The following is a 22,728-nucleotide window of genomic DNA, read 5'->3' on the forward strand; positions in this document are numbered from 1 at the left end:
ATAATTATTGCTGTTACTAGAGCTTCATATGCCCTATGCATGTGATACAATATCGACCAAGATTAAAAGAGAAACTTTTTTAAATAAATGTAAGGTGAAATTTTACTGGCAATTAAATGGAGATTTGATTTTACAGAACATAAACATTTTATACAGAACATATACATTAAACGCACACGACTTTATATAGGAAAATTCGTATTTTGTGCAGAAACTAAGCATTTCAAAATATTAAATACAAAATAAATTGAAATTGTTTACATTCAATCAGTTCAAAATCCATTTGGTCATTGTAAAATATATGCGTTTTGTTTGATTTAAAGATAAACCCTAACTTCAGGGGGGGGGGACGATAAAACACATGTTAATACAATTGAATAGAAAGATTAGCAATTCAGAATATAATTGTTTCAATTTCAAAATAAACCAAATTTCTTCAAAAAAGAATGTGTATTCTTTAAAGTTTCATCTTCAACAACAATAACAGAATCAATATCTTTCATAACTATACTTTTAATTATGACCATTTTAATTGACAGTTTCAATAATGATAATGCTGTGAGGATATTTAAATATATCACAAAGAATCGTATTTATCAAAAATCTTGCTTAGGAAGAGAATATTGACTTTTTTTTTTTGGTAGAAAAAAGATTATAGTAAAATAAGCACATCTGTGCTTGACAAACATACAATAAATCACACTGAATTACAATTATAATCTTGAAATTCCTTTGGTCACCTGAACTTCCGAATGAATCTGTAGTGCTCACTGTAAGTGTGGTTGTGTTGCGCTATACATTCCACTACTTCTTTGTCACATTTGCAAACACTGAACTCACAGATGGATTCATCCTCTGTAATGAGAAGAAATAAATTTCAGAAAATTTCTTAAAACTGAAAAAAAAAAAAAAAAAAACCCTCAGCAAATACTAAAAAAAAAAAAATATTTTTTGAAATTATACCATTGAAAAAATATAGGGTTAGCAAAAATGAATTACCGGATATTAAACATTTATATTTTCAAAACTGTTACACATAATACGATCAGTGACACATGGAAATAAAGGAAAGCATTTCCTTTTCTACAGTTACAGATGTTTGATGCATCAAGATTTCGTAACAGCCAATTTTTTAACTGTAATGTTTGTTCCACGCAGTTTGAGTTTTCACCTTGCTAATGGTACTTAAAGCAAAGCTGATGCGTTCTTAAGCCTCCATTAACTGTTTCCGAAAATGAGACTCATAAACAAGGTCTTTGATATAAACCCCACAAAAAGAAATCACACCATGGGAGATCACAGGATCTTGGTGGCCATGTGACAACGAAAACAATCAGGACTACCTAAGTGTCCAATCCAGCATTGTGAAAATTTTCTCATTTAAACTGTAGTGAATAGCATATAAGCCAGTTAACAACTACGCTACTCAAATGGGTACAGGCACATTAGAATCAACAACTAATACATCACCACTCAACAGCCATATCGTTCGTCTCACCTCCGACTCACTGGAGAGAGAGTCTGTGGCAAATAGCTTATAAGCCAGTTAACAACTACGCTGCACGAGCAATTGCTTTTGTATCGTGGTCATGTTACTGTGGTGCGAACCACAAGGTCCCAGGTTCTATCCTCGCTCTATTCAATCTTCCACAAAATAGACGCCGAACATCCAAAGTCCAATACGTGCCCCCATCATGTTGAAAGATAAAATTCATCACCTCCTTACGTAATTGTGGAATTGATTATGTTTCCAACATGGCCAGATAATACTCGTCTTTCCTCCCCCCCCCAATTACAGATGTTTCATGTGCGAGATTTTTATGATACTTGTTTGCAGTTTGTCGTTAGTTCTGCACATTTTGACATTTTACACTTTAACTTCTGATTCACGCAGTATTGACGTGTTCTTTGATTGACCATATACGGCAATGGGAGCTTAGAAAAGAAATTTTGATGCATCTTCACAAAGCGAAGTCACACAAGGTAAGTGACCAAGAATCCTGATGAATCACAGACCCAAGAATCCTGATGTCATGAGAAAAAGGATAAATTAGTTAGTACACATCCATTATCTAATGTTGTGGAATCTTTTCATTTAGGTTACTACGAACATCCAAATCTCAACTTTGAACGGCACTATCTATTTAACGGATAAAATTCATACCTTCCGATTTGTGGAAATAATCACTTTTCCAACTGTTCCAAATAATTGTTACTTTTTATCACTTCCTCAGAGAAAAAAAATGGGGGGGGGGTAAAGTTTGGTTTATGACATGACATTTCTTTGCAAATCCACAATTTTCAGACAACTGATTGATTCACATTCTAACCTAATTAACGTTTCCTGATATATGGAATGCTGCTTCTTCTGAAAATATCAATATACTGGCGAAATCTTTAAATTTCAATCTCTTTACATGCGAATGCAAAAGTCTAATATGCGTTTTTTATCTACCGATTTTAAGTTTTGATGTAATTATAAACTATGAGCTTGAAATTAAATAGTTTATGGAACATTTTTCATTTCGTTTTCTGATAAATTTCAGCTCTAATCGACTTTTGTGGACTTGGAACGCAATTTTGTTCTATCCTTAATCCTGTCACTGAAATTGCTTGTACCACATAAAATGCTCTTGTGGGTGCATTCTTTTTCGTTTTAATTTCTAAATGAATTCTGCACTGAAATAATTGAAAAAAACTCGCATATTCTAATCAATAAGGATTTCTGTTATTGCCGAAAATTCGGACACGAGATTTTGACGAGACCTGCACGAGTTCGAAAAACGCATTTTTGAAAAATGACTGTGACAAAGATAACTTAAAAACGTTTTGAAACAGAGATATGAAATTCAGTGCACGGTTTTCAGATAAAATGTGTAGATTTTTTTCAAATTTTGAGCAAAATCTTTTCAGAGAGTGTCTGTCTGTCCAGGGGTTCGAATATAACTTAATCCGATAACTACAAAACGAAGACAGCTATATAGATAAAATTCGGTGCACATGTTTAGTCTATAGTGTAGAAACCTATCAAATTTTGTGAGAAATTCAACGAGGAATTGACTGTCTGTCCGTCGTTACTTTCAGAAACATGTAAAACGCTACAATTCAAAAACGCAATGATTTAAATATATCAAACTTGGTATGGAATTTTGTGCTTACAGGTTAGTTAGGAAGATTCAGTCGGTTAGGAAGATACGCGTCTAAATCACAAATTCGATTTTCGGATACTATTAACTGCATGCGAGAAATTAATCGCCAAAAATCTCGCCAAGGATCACACGACAGATCAGTAAAAATGCTAAATTCACGCAACCATTACCATGTTTGGTAAGGGTAACTATTATACGCCCAGCAAGGCGTTCTATGGGTCTTGCGAGAATATGCGAGAAAGTTTTAGGGAGACTACATCCGATAATTTATTAATGTAATAAAAAGAAAATATATCATACTTTTGACGATCAAATTTCGAAATGTTAAAACATGATGTGCTGACAATATTTTAAATAAATTGGAATTTAAAATCAACTTCATAGTATTTGTATTTTTAATGAATATTTAAAAATTCTTATGGCATTACTTTTATAGTTTACTTTCCCAGTCATATTGCATTTAGGCTTTCACGCTTTAATTTTTTTTTGGGGGGGGGGGTTCACAGGATTTTTTTTATTAAAAAATTATTTTCTACTTGTCAGTATACTATTAAAGCCTATTTTCTGATGATTTACTAATAAATATTTTGCATTTTAATTTTCACATTTTTTTTATAATTAATCATTTTAATTATTATGGAATCCTATAATCAGTTTTTTTTTTTTTTCAAATTCTCCACTAGAAGAAAGAAAAGAAAAATTCGTTGGAAAAAAATATAAATGTCGATTTTCTTCAGTTGAAAAAATCTAACTATCCAATGAATAAAATATTAATAAAGAAAAGAAAATACATATGAAGAATTATTTTCGAATATTAATATAGAAATAGTTTCCGATTCTGGGGGGAAATGAGTACAATAAAACAAAGAATCAGTTATTCAGTGTGCTATTAAATTAGAAATGAAGTTTCTCAATTTTCATAAACTTGATTCTATGAAAAGTCTGTTTTGCAAGAAACCAGTTATGCAAATTTTTCTGAAATTAAATTTTTTAACACGCAACCCAGTTTGCTACCTTATCATTTACAAATCTTGAAAAATGTCAGAATTAAGACAAGAATTTCTAGAATTTTTTTATTAATTGCATTGCAAAAATTCCGCATGAAAATAAGATAATGAGATTTTCGAGAAACTTCTGTTAGCCTTGTAAATGAAGAACAAACAATTATTACCTTCAAGAGCATTGCAGCTTTCGTCCAGTGTTTTTCAAGAGTTATGGTTTCTTTTTTAAATATCGAAGGACTTGGCGTTGATAGAGACCAGAAATTCGGAAATTAAATGCAAACTAATTCAAATGCTAGTAAATTCATTGCTTGAAATCATGAAAAATCATTTGTATTTGCAATTTTTGTTTCCAAAAACAAATTATATAAAATCAGAATTTAATTTCGATTCAAAGGATTGTTCTAAGGACAATTTTTGTCGGAAACAGCAAAACTGCGAGTTTGATGCAATATCAAACCTCCATGGTTCCTCTGCTCTACATACCATGCCAGATATGTTAAAGAAACAATCGGGGGTTTAAATACAAAAACATAAGATACTTGAGGATAGTTTAGTAATAATTATAATATCTATTCAGATAGTCGAGTTAGTTATATTTTCGTTCTATTTTGTAGCAACTTGGACATTTTACGATAAGCATCATAATTTTAAACTAAGGTAAAGAAGATGCCATCTGAGATCTTTAAACTTCCATACCTTATCAACACAAGATGTTTGAAGATCGAGATATCTAAAATACCCTAAAGTACATGGAGGATCTTCTTTGGGGGGGGGGGGGGAAGAAGAATTAAGCCCGTGTATCAACAACACGGTCTTAAAATAAATAAATAAATAAACAGAAAAACTATAATAGAATGAAGGACGATAGAATTCATTAAGTGAGCATCATTCAAGAGTTTATGCCCAAAATCTTATTAAGCGCATGGCAACTTATCAACTAGGGCTTTGATGAGAGAGAATATTGTTACTAGAGTCTTGATTTCAGTGCTGGAAGATTTTAAGTTCGAAATCCGATTCCTCCAAAACTGATATATAAATGAGTCTGGTGTACTGATATATAAGTGAATCTGGTTAAATCGACGATAACAATGTCCTCTCGTTGGCGAGATTCGGAGGTTTGAAGATGGAGTACCAGTTCAGGTGCCATCCTCGTCATCGAACTTTGACTCAGAAGTATGAGATGTGTTCCAAATTTGTGCAATTAAGTTGGTGATGTAAATTATTTTTCTTTCAACTGTGTATAACACTAAACAATTTCCCTTGGTAAAATCCTTCGCTATGGGCGTATATTAAAAATCCAGAGAAAAATCCTTAATTTCAGTAAAATTTTGCAAAAAGATATTCAGTCGCAAATAAAATCTATGACAATTTAAGGAATATGATTTTTTATTTTTGTGTGTCTAATATAAAAATTCTTTGTAATAAAAGCTTTTGGATACTTTTCTGAGATTTTGTTTATATTCTTTTTTTAACTGCTTCAAGCTTATAAAGATGAAACTTTGTAGTCTATTTTTAACTCACTTTCTGTCGTGTTGAGTTAAGGGTTTTAAAATTTAATATAGATGTGTATTCCCATTAATTATCAATTAATAGATTGATTTAATTAAATCTTGATTACTATTGTAACATCCCCCGTTTCCCAGTACTGATAAGACATTTACAGTCAGCTGTGTCGACGCTGTTAAATACTAAACTCCTCGAGATAGCCAGATGGTGGATCTTTTCACCTGGGTGGTCTCGCATCTGTTCATTAGCGACTAAAGTGAAAGACCAAATGTGGAATTCTTCGTCCAAGAGGTATTGATCGAACCTTCAAAGAGAAAGGGGTGTCCAAAAATCTGGATGCTAAATGTTTCTCATTGTGAAAGGTCTATGATAACTCCGTGTTCCAGAATAGTCAGTTGTGAAAGGCGCGTCACACTAAGGACCTTCCCACGACCGACTGGCACCGCTAAGAGAGCTCAAATGGCCAGTGTAAATTAAGAGGCGGAGATTTTTTTTAGGAGAAGAGAAGAAACGAATTGCAGGCGGACTGTTGGACTACGCCCACGAGTTCGGAGTCCGAGAAACAACTGAGTTTCAAGAAAGCCTTCGACTTTGATTGTTGTGTCTCCTACTGCAGGTATAAAAAACTATTTATTTAACCAAGATTAGAACAAGTTGTTCTTTTGTATATATTGGGCTGTAAAATAAATAATTGTCTGGAAATTCTGCTCCGTTATCAGATCAAGACATTACACTATCTAAATAAATGTTTCCAATATTTTATAGAAAAATGTAAGATGGAAAAAATATATCATAGGCTTACATATAATTTCACAAACAAAATTCGATTAATTATGATTATAAATTTAAATAATATTTTACCGCAGAGAATAGTTTCATTGTTCATTTTCCATGCATACTGGACAATATGGACTTGCACATTCGAACACTCCTTTTCTGACACTCCGTAGCAATGATCATGAACTTTGCAGCATCTGTGGATTAGAAAATGAATATTAAACTTCGAGAAACTCGGATTGTGAAACTGATCATGGAAAATTTTTCACTTATTAAGAAATACTGAGTTTCCCTAAAATGACTGATAGATTCTGAAAATCAATAAAGAACTAATTCGTTAGAAATGCATCGTTTGCCGCCTAACGCTTGGAAAATCATGGAATTTTATGCCACCAAATTAAATTTAGTTAACATTGCTACTAATAGATGGCGCTGCAAAATAGGAAAAATGTTATGAAAATCTTACAAGGACTATTGCAAAAATTTAAACAACAATGCTTTTAATGTAATCTCCTATTTGCAACAACAACGTGGCGCAGTCTGATGCAAAAATTTCCAGACATTCCTACAAACATGTTGGAATTGTTTCCTTCCAGTGCAGCATTAACTTTCGGTGGCAAAGTTAATTAAATTCGCAATTTGGAGAGATGAAATTCCCTAATTTCCCAAGTGTTAAGGATGCAAGCGATACGTTTCTATCGCATTCCTTCTTTTTATTTTCTCTATAATGTAATGAAATAAAATTGAAAATGCTCTCATTAACTTGCAAGAGAAACAAAGAAAAAAATCCTTACATTATGTTCAGCATTGATCTTTATTTAGTTAGGTTTACTAAAATCAATCTTCTTCAGCTGCAAAGCGCATAGATTTTAAAAGTCAACTAAGAAGATTTCTAGTTTATCAGCTTCTAACTAATAGGATGAGAACAAAGAAATGACATTTTCTTTTTTTTGGACTGATTATAAATTTGCATGTTGTTCAAGCTCAAAAGCAGCTTAATTATCAATGAATAGATGTTTATGTATATGAAGCACTTGATTCAATACGGTTAATATGAATTTATACTACTGTTTCGATTGGCGATAAGTGAGGATCGAACTCGCAACCTTATGGTTCGTAGCCGAGTAACATGACCACAAGACAAAAGAAATTCCTCATGTCTCGTAGCTGTTATCTGGCTTATAAAGCGTCACGACAGTATCTACTACCACAAGAAAATCCTGAAGAGCAGCTTACAACTCCAACTTGTGTGAAGAATACGTGTGTTGAATCTTAGCTGTGCCACAACCAGCTAAGATTCAAACCAAGGAAACTGTGTCTCAACCTGATCTTAAACCAGCCTTAAGACAATCTCGAACTGGTAGAATCATTAAGACGCCATTGAGATTTAAAATTTAACTTATTTCCTACTTTATACTACTACTAAAATATTTACTTCCTACTTTCTAACGTAATGTTCGTTACTGGTAGGGGAGTATATGTTGCGACATAAATCGTAAATATTTTATTTAGAAGTTAGCTAACGACTATTTTAATAATTATAAATTTTATTTTGTAAATAGTTGTAAAATTCAGATTGGCAACAGTGATATTTTTTGGAACTTTTACTTTGTTGTATTAAAAAACGATGCTAGAATTTTGAATGAAAATAAGTTGATGTAAATTTGATAATATTATCTATAATGTAATCAGATTTAGTTTTATAGTAAGTTTGACTGGATTTAATTTTTGTTGACACACGAACGCAACACTACTAAAAGAAACAATCCTGGCTTAATAGATTAATCGAATTAACAAGGACGAAAGCAAAAGTATGCAATATTCGTTGACACAGCTTTTCATTATAATTTCTTTATTTTCATACGTGTTAACAATTATGGCAGTGAAATTCTAATTATATTTATTTCTATGCATATATAATTAGATTGCATACATAAAAATGTTACGAAAAAAATTACTTTATGTGGCCGTAACCTAGATTCAACATGAGCTCCAAGATTTTGTATTATTTGGGATCAAATCTTAGCCTTCAACTTATCCATATTGGGTTTATACCAAATTATAAATAACGTCGGTTGTTTTTTATTGTATAATTGTACTAATTAATAGATTTTAAATTGATTTCAACGCAGCATTCGATGCGAGTCTGTTGTCTGTCCTTGAAATTTATTTAATCAATTTCATTAATAATTTCAGTTCTTTTTTTATATTGTTACAAAAAATTTTCTACAACAAAATACCGTCGATCAATCATAATAACGTAACGCATTTAATCACTATAGTTCAGCAGCTTGCTTGCTGTCTGATCCTCTCAAATCTGTTTACTCGTCGGCACTCCGACCACTCTCACACACTCAACTTCTGACGATACACACAACTTCCCTGCAGCTTCAGAGTGCCCGTCTTTTATGGTTCCGGGAGGCGGGGCTAGAATCTTCAGACCAATCAGGGCGTATCTGACTGTATCTTGGTTCCTACTGGATGGATCATGAAACTTCTCGAACTTTCCAGTATGATCCATTTAGTCGCCAAACTCGCCAAATTCGTCGCCAAATGGTCGCCAAGCTCTCAGGTCATTGACGCGGCAGCCGCTCAGCATAGATCTTACAACGGTCTTTCTCACGATGACACTATTCGTGTCGGGTAGCAAAATTACAGATTTGCAACAATATAAAAAAATGTTTTCTATTAATCATACTCTATTTTGAAGTGAAGGCCGATAGAATAATCACTGAAACTAAAAATTTAATTTCGCAGTGTTCTATCCTTACAATGCGCATTCATATAGCTTTACATGTTTCAAAATCAGGTTAATAGGCAAAAATGTAAGATTTTAAATAAGTATAATGGTTTTAAGCGTAGGTTTAGTTTTCCTATCAGATACTTGCGTATTTTACAAGAAAAAATTCTATGAGAATATAGTATAGTTTTTTCCTAATTATAAAAAGTTATTGTCAAAACTATTATAATTTAAACATATGGTTGTTTAATATATTGTAAAAACGACTATAAATTATTTAACCATCTGCAGTGGAAAAACGTACCACGCCCGTTGGGATACTTTTACCAGAGAATCGCCTATGACGTGCTATACAAGTCAGCAGAAAAAGAATAAGAAAAGTCAGAAAAAAATGATGTTCGCAATCCGCCATCTTAGATTATTTTATGGAACATAGTTTCCAGGAGCACAGTTTTAAGTTGAAAAGTAATTCATTTAGAAGATATAAATATTTCTTCGATTTCTTTAAAGTATCGGATACTTTGTGTGAAATCTCTGAGTTACAGTGGGCTGTTTTCTCCAGTGTGGCGAAATTTCTCCATGCGAAATTTCGAATTCTCGTCAAGCATCATCAAAAATTTCGGCTGCCGAACGTGACACAATTTCTATAATCCTAATTTTAAATGCATCAACATCTTCAATTAGAGAGCTGCAAATACTCTGTCGTTTATGTAACACAAAAAGTAAGAATCTAGTAGAGTAAAATCAAATGACCGTGGAAGCCATAAGCGCTGTTTTCTCCATGTCTTAACGCCATATTTATAATAATCGAATGTAAAATTCCGATTTCTGCATTGACTGCGCCATATGCTGGACTAGTAAAATTAAGAATATGACAAATTCATAAGAAATTGATTGTATTATATTCAATGATTCTTTTATTATTTTTTTTTTTGCAATCAATGAAAGACTGATCATTGTTCATCAGAGACTATATTTTTCTACATGTGTTGTTTCCTAATAAAGTAATGGTCATAAAGTAAATATTTAATGTATTGCCGTTTATAAGGTTCAGCAATGTTTAGTTTGCCTGACATCCAATTTTTGAAGCTGAGAGAAGGTGGTTTAGGGATTATTCTAGTTATTTTTAATCGTGGTTAGATGACGAGAACAATACCTGGTTCTTTTATCCGAGTCTCCAGGCTTTCTCACTAGCAAAAAAGACGCTCGATCTAGGTAGATTTAACCTGTAACTGGAGACATGAATTTCATCATGGGGGACTGAGTCAAAATGACTAAATTGTTTCTTGTCTTTTGTAAACAACATTGGAATTTATTTTGAAAATCATGTGGTTACCAAAAATATTAAAAACTTTTAATGTTGGAAAGATGTTATAAGAAAAAACCTAAACAATCTTTCAATGAGTATTTACTTCGATTAGATCTTACGGAATTACACTAACGTTAATAACTGTTAGAATTTAGCAAACAAAAATGAAGAATACAATATTTTAAAATATTGTAACGCGTTAAAGAAATGTTTCTTTATTCTTTTTAAATCATTCAAATTAAAAGCAGTTTCAGGAGACATGGAGTCAATAATTCCATAAATAACAACAAAAACTTTGAAAAAGAATAACTGGGTTATACGCACATGTTCATACTTAGACTTTTGCCAACATACTGCTGAAAGAACAACTTAAAGGTACTGAGAAGGTGATGGTATTCAAGAACAAAAACCACGCGTCAATCAGTGCTAATGAACAAAGGGGAGTCATTTTGACTCCCGCCTCCAGTGACGGGTTAAAGCTGGTCATTTACAAGAGCTTCGAACGTACTACACCAACACCGATCGCCAATCGATTTTCGAGCGGAGTGGAGAGATTTTTCCCATCACTCCACACTGTTTGAAAAGGTGCTGCGGGCGTATTACAGACGTACAGCTTGGGTAATTTGTGATTGGAGGTAGCGGAAGGGTTGAGATATATGAGAAATGTACTACGAACTTTAATGAGACGCTCATCAAGGAAATTGGAGAAGGTGTGGGTGGGGTGCTAAATGAATGGAGTTATGAGAAGCGAATTATTTTTTCTTTTTTTGGCTTAACCCTTTAAAGGGCCATTTTTTTCTAGTCATATTATGTTAAAATATTTTTAGGCTTGAAATTAGAATAAGAAAAGGGATTCGTTTAGCTTATTAGATAAATTTAATTTGATTAATTAATTAATTTGGTTAATTAATAATGAAGTAACAAATCAAGACACATCATTTTGATTGAAATAAAGAACTGAAGCATCTTAATTTCTGTCTTTCTAAAAAAAAATTGTCAAAACTTAGGCTAACCTACAAAATTTCATACAAAGATTGATAAATTTGGTGGGAAGCATACTTCCCATGACCCTGGAAAGGGTTAAAGTACTTGTGCATGCCAAACCCGTGAACGCAGTGTTTTACATAGTTTTGCTTCGATCTGCTTACAAAAATGTGATTGCTGTGAGAACCAATCGGGATCTTAAAGAATCGATAAAGCTGCATGCTTTGTAGGTGTGATTTTGATATCTGTGTGATCATTATCTATGCATAATAACGGAAAGTTTAAAATTTAATACCTTTATAAAATTCCTTAAGTTCATGCATACAGAAATGTAATGATAAATTTTTAAAGGGAAGTTAATATTTGGAAATAAAAAAAAAGTAAAGTGTAGAATTTATTTTATATGATTTCCATTATTTGCTTTTACAATGTGCTGCAATCTCAAAACGGGAGGAGGGGAAATTCTATTTGAATGTTTAAGTAATATTTAAGAATAGTTATTTTCGATTTCAACATAATTGAAAATCACTATAAAGAAATTTCAAGCTTCAAGGTCAGAATCGTAATAACATGTTACCTGGTTAAGAGTAAATTCCTTCAGATACATGACTTTTAAAAACATATTTTCTCTTTCCAATCTCTACTTTTTATTTGATACCTTGATTGCCTTTTAATTTCAGATTGATGGTTTGATAAGATTTTAATTCTTGCACGAAGATTAACTTACTGAATATTTACAATGAAAATAGTGATAAATACTTTTAAGTGTCATTTTTTCCCAATAACAGATTTTATCGTAGAAAGCGTATTTAGAAAAGCGTACAGAACATTTTCCTTGAAAGTCATAACTCAGAAAATAATGAGTAAAATATTGAGGAAAAATTTATAATTTGATGAATATTATGAAATTATTATTCAAGGTTATATCCTTTTGTATTTTCAATGACATTTTATAGAACAAAAACACTTATTCGTTTGCTGGAATATTATATTTTTATTCGTTAAGCAATATGCAATATTCTATCACGAATAATAACTATATTTTAGAAGTATATTATCGCCAAAGCCAACGAGATTGGTCTCCTTAAAACTTTCTCACATATTCTAATAGAGGCGCTATCTTGTTCTTCTTCACCGTAAAATTGTGGACCTTGAACAAGGTCACAATTTTATGCAGGATGAATAATGACACGAGTGTTCAGATTTTCATTTCCACACACACACGACAATTGTATACTTCGAAGTAACCCCCTTGGGGGCACCTCGAAATGAGGATGAGATGTTTCCGGCATGGTGGTTGGATCTCGCCACCCTGGAGGGTACACTAATAGGTGGGGGATCTGACTCCTCCCATCGATGACGGGACGTACTTCCTTCGGGGAAGGGTTGTACCGTGGCCGGTGGCGGCCCTTAGGACTCAACCACAGTACCCGCCAATGTTGCTGTTGCGGCGGTTCGGTCATTCAGTTTTATGGTTTAAATCCGTGTGCCTCCGTGGAGGGTCAGAGAGTTAGATGGTTGTATACTTCGAAGTATAGTAAAGAAAATTATATTTACTTATTAACTGTATGCCACCGAAAAACAATGATTACTAAAAATCGACCTTTGGGGTGAAATTAACATCTTTACAGAATATATCGTGTGGTATTTAGTACTAGAAAAGTACACAAGGACCAGAGAATCAAACACATATTTTGAACGTCTTTCTTCCGATCGATAGAAACTATAATTGTAGTCACAATTCTGCATCGAAACTTGATAAGTTATTTTATTTATTTACCTTCCCGAGTTTCAATAAATGCATGGCAAAATGTAAATCAGATTGCACATCAAATATGCTCTCGTAATGCACTTTAATGCGACTCACTAAACGAGTTTTGGAATACCTTGAATGTCTTATAATAGTTTTTTTTTTAGTTTAGTTATATTAACGTCCCATTTGAAGCAACACTAGGGCTATTTTGGGACGGACCTTGTAATTTTGAACCGCGGTCAGATGGCATGGACGACACCTGAGCTGGCACCCCCCTCTCCACACCACACCAGCGGGAGGGCGTTTGGTCAGGACGGATTTAACGTGCAACAGACCCCCTTAGACGATGGTTCTTCGGTGGAATCGGGTCTTCGGTTCCGAAGCCGAGACCTTACCACCAGGCCACCGCGGCCCTTCTTATAATAGAAAAAAGGGTCGAGACGTAACGGCTATTTGATTATATTTGTCACGTGACTGTGACAAGTGATTTACCGCATCGCTGTGATAAATGAGATCTATTGCATATAAAGAAATTTAAAAGACAAATATTCAGAATTTCTTTAATATTTGATCTGTGATATAAGGTTTACAGCATTAATATTTACGACAAAATTTAATTTTTTGTCGTTTATGGAATGCAAATGTAAAATTAAAAACTTTCTAGAAGAAATAATTCTCGACCCATGCATAGTTGATACAAATTTTAACAAGATTTAACAAGAACACATTAAAAAAAAAGATCTGTGTATTAAGGATTTTCTATGATTTGTCCAAACAGACAGTTTCACCGTGAACAAAGTTAATATATAGTTAAGCGCAAGAAATTTCGAAACAGATCGAATTTTCTCTTTTGAAAGAACTACAATATATCGTAATGTAATTATAGAAAGAATTCCAAGCCTCTTATAGTAATTATTCGTAAACGATAGCAATAATTAAGTACAAAATATATAAAAAAAATGATTAATTTTACTTTATGACGCAAGTTGCAAAAATCGTTTGCGGTTGCCCGATAACATCAAAAGTCGTTTTCGTAATCCGCAGAGCAGGGATTCCCAAACTTGGTTCAAGGGCTTTTCTGTGTGGACATCAAATGTCTCTCGTTTGATAAAATTCTTTTAGAGAATCTGTTTGGACAAAGTGAAACCGCTAATAATTGATCGATATTCCTACAAATTATAATTTTTAATTTGTGGGAACATCGATCAATTATTAGTGGTTTCAATGCCATCGTTGCACATGTACAATTATTTTAGCATTCTGGTGAATTCATTTAGCCTTCTGGTGATTTTTCTGAATTGTCTTTCAAAGAAAAACGCCAAATTACTAGAATAATTTCATCTTTCAATAAGATAATACTTACAGGCTGGTATGCAATCTGTAAATTGCGAAATGAATTATGGGAAATCTCAAAACATTCTACGGGGCAGGACCAATGAATCTAGAAATACCAAATTTAGTGTATAGCTCGTAGGTTGCGAGTTTTCAAGAAAAGGTTTTCCTGAATTTTTAGGTTTTAAATTAATCATAATTTTAACATTTTACCCTTAAAAATTTCGGAGCATATTATTACACAATCATTTTTACACTAGTTAAAAATTTTTTTAAAGCTTTTCATTAACAGTTTTATTTCTGTGCAGTTTTTCTGATTTAATAAATTTAAAAAATTTTTTAACATATTTTGCAACAATACTTTTTTTTTATTATTGCACATTCGCATCGTTGCATGTTAATACATGTTAAATACATTGTTTTTGTGCTCATTTTATCGTTATATCACCATGAAGAGTAAATTTTAATTATTTATTTATTTTAATTATTTTTATTAATTCATTCTATTTTTAAGTTTTTTAAAAATAGAATAATAACAAACAAATCAAGCCTAAAATATTACTGTACAATAGTTTGAACTAGAAGTTAATCTCCTACATTTTTTTTTCTTCTTTGCATCACAGCAAAAATAATTATAAATGGCTTTTGGAAAAACTGCTAACCATACCGTAATATGAAGATGCGGGGCTATACTATTATATTCTATTAAATAAAAAAAAAAAAACTTCACAATTCTACCTTTAAAACATTGTATTCATTTGGTCATTGCCATTACAAAAAAAATAAAAAATAAAATCATCGAATCAATTAAGAAATGCGAAAATTATGCAGATTTTACCTTGACTTGATTTAAACATAGTTAAGGCTTTGAATCAACGAAGGTGTGGCAAATTGGTATGAGCGTGGATAGAACCTGAGACCTTGTGGTTCGTAGCCGAGTAACATGACAACAATACAAAAGCAATTGCTCGTGCAGCGTAGTTGTTAACTGGCTTATAAGCTTTCACCATAGATTCTCCCTCCAATGAGTCGAAAGATATGGCTGTTGAGTTGTGATGTATTTAGCTGTTGAGTCTAATGCGGCTGGACCCATTTGAGTAGCGCTAAGCGTTATGGCGAGGATGAGTGGTTGCTGTTGCTGCGTCAAATGAGTCTGTCGACTTTGTGTTGCTGCATCAAGTGAGTCTGACAACTTTGGTTTGCTATGGGTAGATGGTGCCACAATAGCTGTACGAAGGTTGAAGGATCACGTTTGAGGTCACCAATGTGGCGGATTGATATGCGTGAGGATAGAACCCGAGACCTTGTGGTTCGTAGCCGAGTAACATGACAACAATACAAAAGCAATTGATCGTGCAGCGTAGCTGTTAACTGGCCTGTAAGCTTTCACCACCAGGACTACTCACATTAAGAGAAATTGAATAGTTTTAATTCCTGATCAAGCGATACTGCAACTAGCCATATTAGCTTAATTTTAGAATCCAAAATGTATTTCACAGAAAGTAAACAGTCATAATATCCTAGCAAAGCATAAACGCATCTGACATTTAATTCATTGCTAGATGACATGCGCCATTTTGCAATTTGGCAATTTCGATGCTTGAATCAAGTGCATTGTTAATACAAAGAAAGTCAAACAGTTCAAAAATAACAAAAACGTTTCCTTTGGTTTCCAAGCAGCAACTTTGTTTATGAAGGCCATAGACGTATAGCTCATGCTTTCAGGTCAAAGATGACCACATTCGATATCTCATTGTTAAAAGAAGCGTTACAAAATACTTGCACTAACAATTGATGACAATGAACTTCTTAAATGCCAACTCATTTCGTATGTCCTTATGGCTTTAATTTAATGTCTTAGGCTTTATTTTTAATAGCTTCTCTCAAAAGTAATCCGAAAAGCAAAATTTACTCATTTTAAACATATTCTTCCTTATATTAGAAATATTACGAACAATTTCGCTTTTATTTTCTTTCTTTAATACTAATTTATGATAATGTGGTTTATATCTTCCTCAAATTCAGCCTTTGTTTTCATTAATGTTAATTTTTGTATTTTATTGTTACTTATATTTCATAAGAGATGAGAAAATTATGATTTAACTTAAAATTTATTTTATCGTATAGTAATTCAATTCATATATAATTACGAACGAGTTTCATACTGAAGAATTATACCTCTAAACACGTATAATTTACATACCAGAGTTCAGATTCACAGCGCTTCGAAAAGAATTCAGCATGCTCCATCGACTTTGTGGACCCAAAATTTGACATACATTTACAGTTTGGATGTCGACAATATTACCAAATCTAAATTATCCAGCTTATGATTTTGAATTCACGCGTTTAGAAACACAAGGACAGGAAATGAACTATGCATTGAGTTTAGTTTAGTCATATTAACGTCTCGCTTTAAAACTAGGGTTATTTGGGAACGGACCTCGCAATTCTGAGCAGCGATCAGATGACAAGGACGACACCTAAGCTGGCATCCCCTCTACAAACTTCCATACCATACCAATGGGAAGACGTTCAGCCCCGACGGATTAGGCCCACTTACAGAACGGTTTTTCAATGGAATTGGGTCTCTAACCTAAAACCCTCCGGTTCCGAAGCCGAAACTTTATAACCAGGCCACTGCGGCCGTAACTATACACTGAGAGATTTAGACAGAAATAAGATACCACCAAAAAACAAATTTCATTTACCAAGCTTCTTATGTTTTTAAGCTATTGAGTTTACAAGTATGCAGTTCCAAAAATGGAATTGCATACTTGTGAAGTAGAACTCGAGGATATCAGAAACGCAGATATTTATCGAAATCTCGAAGTGACGTCGTTTGACTTTTACAATCTGTTCTACTTCCTGATTTAATCTACAAAGTAAATAAATTTATCTGTAATTATAACAAAGATCAATGCGTGTTTGTGTTGGCACTTTACGGACCAGACAGTTTGACTTGCATCTATCAAATTTGGTACACACATGTTTAGAGGGGGAAGGGATGTGCAGGATTTTTCTGCAGGGGGATATTTCTGAGTTTTTAATTAGCATTTGAATTTAAAAATTAAGCAAAATTTCGGCACTTTTTTTTTTTTTTTTTTTGCTTTAGCTTTCGAAAATATTATCGCACAAACTTGAATTTTACATCAAGTTAAAAAAAATTCTTTTTAATGATACTAGTGTTTTAAATCTATAAATTATGTTTCTATTTTCAATGAGATCCGAACAGTTTATTTCAACCATATTTTTCAATAATTTAATTCGCACAAAATAAAAATAAAATTTAACCTGCACGAGCACATTATTCGTATACGGGAGAAAAATGAGCTTTCAACGTGTTGCTATCACACTGACAAAAACTCAAATTAAAAAAAAAAAGTTATTATTGCAAATTAAAGTATAATTTTCAGCCCGTGATGGGTATGAAATGGAATAAATATGAAATAAGATATTTTCTAAAAAATAAATGTAAAAAGAATTCTATGATCTTTAAAAATATCTGTTATGTTATTAATTAATAAATCGGTTTTATTTAAGGCAAATATGGTTTAATATATACACTATCCACTCCAATCAGGGTTCAATAGTTAATTTGTAAACCTTAGACATACATCTACAAACAAAATAAATTAAATGAAATAGTTCTATTTTATGCAACTTGAATCAACAAATACTGTGATGAATTACGAATTTTAAATTTTTTACACTGATCCTCTGCCTTGTGAATCATAGTTAAGAAAATATTCTTGAGACATTAATATTTTAAATACGAAGAGTTAATTACAATAAATTAAATCACAAAAACTGTCAGATTTATGAAAATTTGAATGTCACTATTCTATAAGGCTGCACGATTTTAGACATTTCTATTCACTATCTTCAAAAAAAAAAAAAAAAAAAAAAAAAAAAAACCCGCAAATCAGCGCTTGAACTTTCCCCGAATCAGATTATCTAAAATAAAGAAATTGGCGATTGTTCTAAAATAAGGATATTCAGAGCTTTATAATTCGGTCAGGCTTGATTGCACAAGATTGAAATGTTAGATTGTAAAGAAAATTTAACTGAATATGATTTGTAGGATCGAAAGACTGGATAAAGTTAAAACTTCATAATTGTTTTCAGAAGGACATTTATTGATTGAAGTAAAATAAAACGTTATTTTCCGCATTTGAATCTTTTTGAAGCTAAAACTGAATGTTCTGGTGAATCAGAAATTTTTATTGAACAATTCGTTTTTAATATTGCATAAATTAAAAAAAATATATATATATATTTTGTGGTTTAGATAAGATAAAGATTCGATGCTACTGAAGGATTCAATTTTCTGTAATCAATATTTTAAAGTATGACTTGCTGACTTCAACTAAAAATGCTTTCTTATTTATCTAAGATTTCTCTCTTCCATTTCAAATCCAAATTTAAATCTTACAACAATTGACAGCAAATTAGAGAGATAAATAGTGCAATGAACAAAATATAGTAAGACATCTTTAATAAATGATTTAAGTGACAATCGAAATTTGAAGCTGAAAAATATTTTATTGAAGAAGCTATTAAAATACTAAGGTACATAAATATTCAGCTTAAAATTTTAGAGAGCATTATTCTTAGCGAACCACCTGGTCACCAAAAGCAGTTAATAAAATATTGCAACTCCGAAAAACAGTTTTTGTACAACATCTCATAAGTATCTACAAATGCTATTTTTACACTCACTTTCGGTGAAGCGAGAAAGATTTGTTAAGTGCCTTCTTTTTATCAGCTTTTCCCTGCTTTTGCAAACCCATTTTCAAGAATTGAGATTAAACAAATATGCAAATCCTTTCTCTGTTTGCGAATTTCTCTTTAGAAAAAATTCATTGATTAACAAACCTTTTTTTTACCGGAATTTATTAATATTTACATATAATTATTTTGGTCCGCTGAGAAATAAACTGCGTTTTTTTGGAAGATGATCAGAACTACGAAAGAAACGACGCCAATTCATGTTTATGTAATGCAAGTTAAACGCACTCCTCTTATCTCGAGGTAGAATACTTCGTGCATCTTCTAAGAAAATGTCTCCACGGTCAGGGTTCAGTCATGGACTTGTTGGTCCAGAAGCAGAGCCGGTACTCCAGACAATTTACCCGTATCCATGCGCCCCTTCCCCTTCAATATCCACTTCCCTTTCTTATCAAAGGAGAAGGGAATGTCCTCCAACTATAGTGGGTATGTTGTGATTTTTCAAGGAACTGCCCGGTTTTAAATGGTTATGTGGTACTTCCTGGAAAATCACAACACACCCACTATAGTCGGAGGATAGGTTTTAATATACTATTATTCCTTGGAAAATTACAACATACCCACTATAGTCGGAGGATAGGTTTTAAACGTACTATTTTTAATCTACACAAACACAGTTACACTACAAAATTCAAACACTTATTACTATAGAGACACATATAATATTAGGTTAAAGAACAGTATGGTGGAGGGATTCCACAGTTACCAGCCAAAAACATTCGGTGTTAGCGCAAGGGTTGCGCATGGGAAAAAAAGTCTACCTCAGGATGCAGGTCTGCCATCCAACTGCTTGTCTTCTGTAAAACGCCACAAGGGGGCGCTCACTGCACAAGAGGAAAAAGAGGTGCTACACGACTACTTTTAGGAGAGTCTGTTCACAGCTGTCTGAACAAGCAGCAGCACCGGACCATTATTCAGCAGAAGTAATAAGTTAAAATGGTTTTAATCGAGTTTTTAATTTTTTCCCCGTCAGCATGTCGACTCGAATATTTCGTTCCCTTCCGATTTTTGCTTTTAAAGTAAGCATTGCAACGAGATCTACCGATAAAGTAGGGAGAAATTTTATAGAGACATAATCAATGTTTTCGCGGAGCATTTAAAAGCTATTATTTTTGATGAAATCTGATTTCGTAGGTCTTACAAAGCATTCATGCCTGCAAGCGAATGAACATAGACAGCGGCAATTACCCTTTCAGGTGCTAATTGTCAGCTGATTTAACCACTTGCAGTGGTATGAAATTCATAGGTGAACGTGTCAAAACAGTCCGCTGTAACTCGCAGCGAGGCCAAAAAAAGTATCCGATACCTTATAGAAATTAGAAAAAGATTTAGTATATATTTTGAATTAATTTTCGACCAAATACTATGCTCCCGTAAAATGTGTTTTCGCAAACAGTCTCAGTGAAATATCATTTTCACTTTATGACAATTGCCTACTCACGTGTGCAGCACTTCATAAGTGATCTATGGCAAAAGTATCTTGAGTTATCTTGAGTGCGGGCCACGTCTTCCAACTGTTGTTGTTGTTTACAATGGCACTTGCAATGGACAAGCTCGCTGCCGAAGTCAGCAATTTTAAACCAAGGGAGCGTTTCTTGTTTTAGTAGCTCCAACTAGGGCCAAGAGTACGTCTTAGCTACTTACGCATCACATTCACTTGCACAACCCCTTTTTACAGGGCGGCACATTCACGCATCTCACAGATAGAACAGACGAAGAACAACCATGTCCGAACCGGGACTCGAACCCAGGACGCCCAGATTACGAGGAAGACGCGCTACCCCTATACCAGGACGCCGGCACGTCTTCCAACTACAAGTGGTTAACTTGTCAACTAAACTATCGATGAACTCTAATGACCAACACAAATCTGATTTCATTGCCTTACTTCTTGTGTAGACTTTACTTTCTAGTATACGTATTATAGAGAAATTATAGTAATCGTCAAAAAGTGTGAACTCGAGATTTTGGTGAATTTCCAAGTTTTAGATCTCCTTCAATTCAGAAAACACATTTCTAGAAAATGTCCGTCCCTCTGTGACAAAGAAAACTCAAAAATGATTTGAGCCAGACGGTTGACAATTGGTATACGATCTTTACACCAAACGTGCTGGTTTCAATAAAAGTTTGTGTAAAATCTGATCAGAGGATGTCCGTCTGTTCGAATATAAATTAGCATGATAATTATAAACGAAAACAGCTAGATAGATGAAATGCGGTATACAAATTTAGCATCTATAGTGCAGACATCTTAAATTTTGAGCCAATTCAAACAAAGAAGTGAAATAATTATATGATATTTGGTACGGGATTTTGATACTACAAGTGTTTAGTCTCTTATACATTTGCTTCGTAAATTTCAATCAAACAGAGTTTCTCTTCGTTTCCATTAACCAAATTATTTTCCATTTGATTTTTATAACTGCATCTTCATTTTTTATATCAGGGGTGGCGAACCTTTATGGATCAACGTGCCATTTTTTTCTAAAGAAATGTTCAATGAGGTATTGACGGGCCATCAAATAATTCTGACTCATGATTATTGTTATAATAATAAAACTGAATCTAACAACTCAAAACTCTTTATTTTTCTACGAAAAAATACATCTTGCACTGCATAGAAGTAAAGGTTTTAGTTATATGAGTAATTCAAATTAAAGTAACGTTAGTGTGACTTCTGTGCTTGCAGATTAGAAGACAAATAACCTATATTAGGATCGTAAGATGTTACTTTTAGCAGAATGCATGGTGTCATCTGCCAAACGGTTAATCTTTTTGTTTCAATCAATTCCAACTTTTTCCTTGTTTTAATAAATTTTTGAATCTATATGGACTGGAAATCTATCAGTTGCATTTAAAATTCTTTAACTTCCAACTAATAGAATTGGGAATAATTCAATTTATCAAATGAAGTCACATCAAGGTACATAATAAACTTGAGCGTTTCCGATAATTCTTTGAATTAAGAACATCTCGCTGAAAATTCCTTGATTGAAGTATCAATTACGAAAATAAATTCTTCAATCACTTTTTCTCCGTCTGGTTTCTCCTGTACATCTAAATCTTTGATATTATATATATATATATATATATTCAAATTTAGAATGTACTTATAGTTTCTTGTAATAATATCCTTCCTGAAAACATGCAGTCTAGTGCCAAAAACGTGAATGATATCCATCATGACGATATTTTTATTTGCGACTTGAAGCTTTACTTACAATTCATTGAAATGTTGGCACATGTCTGTAAAAAACATCAATTTTGAGAGCCACATAATATCCAACAACTGAGTATTGTTCAATTTTCTATTCATTTTGCAACAACAGTCTGATTTCTTCCAAGCAGTCAACAAGTTTTTGAAGTACGTTCCCGCGGCTCAA

General features: G+C 32.9%; 1 protein-coding gene across 1 annotated transcript in view; it reads right to left on the bottom strand.

The window, feature by feature from the left end:
* Positions 1–497: 497 nt before the first annotated feature.
* Positions 498–22,728, bottom strand: part of LOC129991778 (basic phospholipase A2 caudoxin-like) — a 32,507-nt gene continuing 10,276 nt past the window's right edge. The window contains exons 3-4 of the mRNA XM_056098259.1: positions 6,521–6,633; positions 498–855 (exon numbers count right to left, since the gene is read on the bottom strand). Coding sequence (XP_055954234.1) covers positions 737–855; positions 6,521–6,633 — 232 coding nt within the window. The 3' untranslated portion in view covers positions 498–736. The remainder of the gene's footprint in view (positions 856–6,520; positions 6,634–22,728) is intronic.

The sequence above is a fragment of the Argiope bruennichi genome, chromosome 2 (assembly GCF_947563725.1).
Source record: "Argiope bruennichi chromosome 2, qqArgBrue1.1, whole genome shotgun sequence".
Classification (NCBI taxonomy): Eukaryota; Metazoa; Arthropoda; class Arachnida; order Araneae; family Araneidae; genus Argiope; species Argiope bruennichi.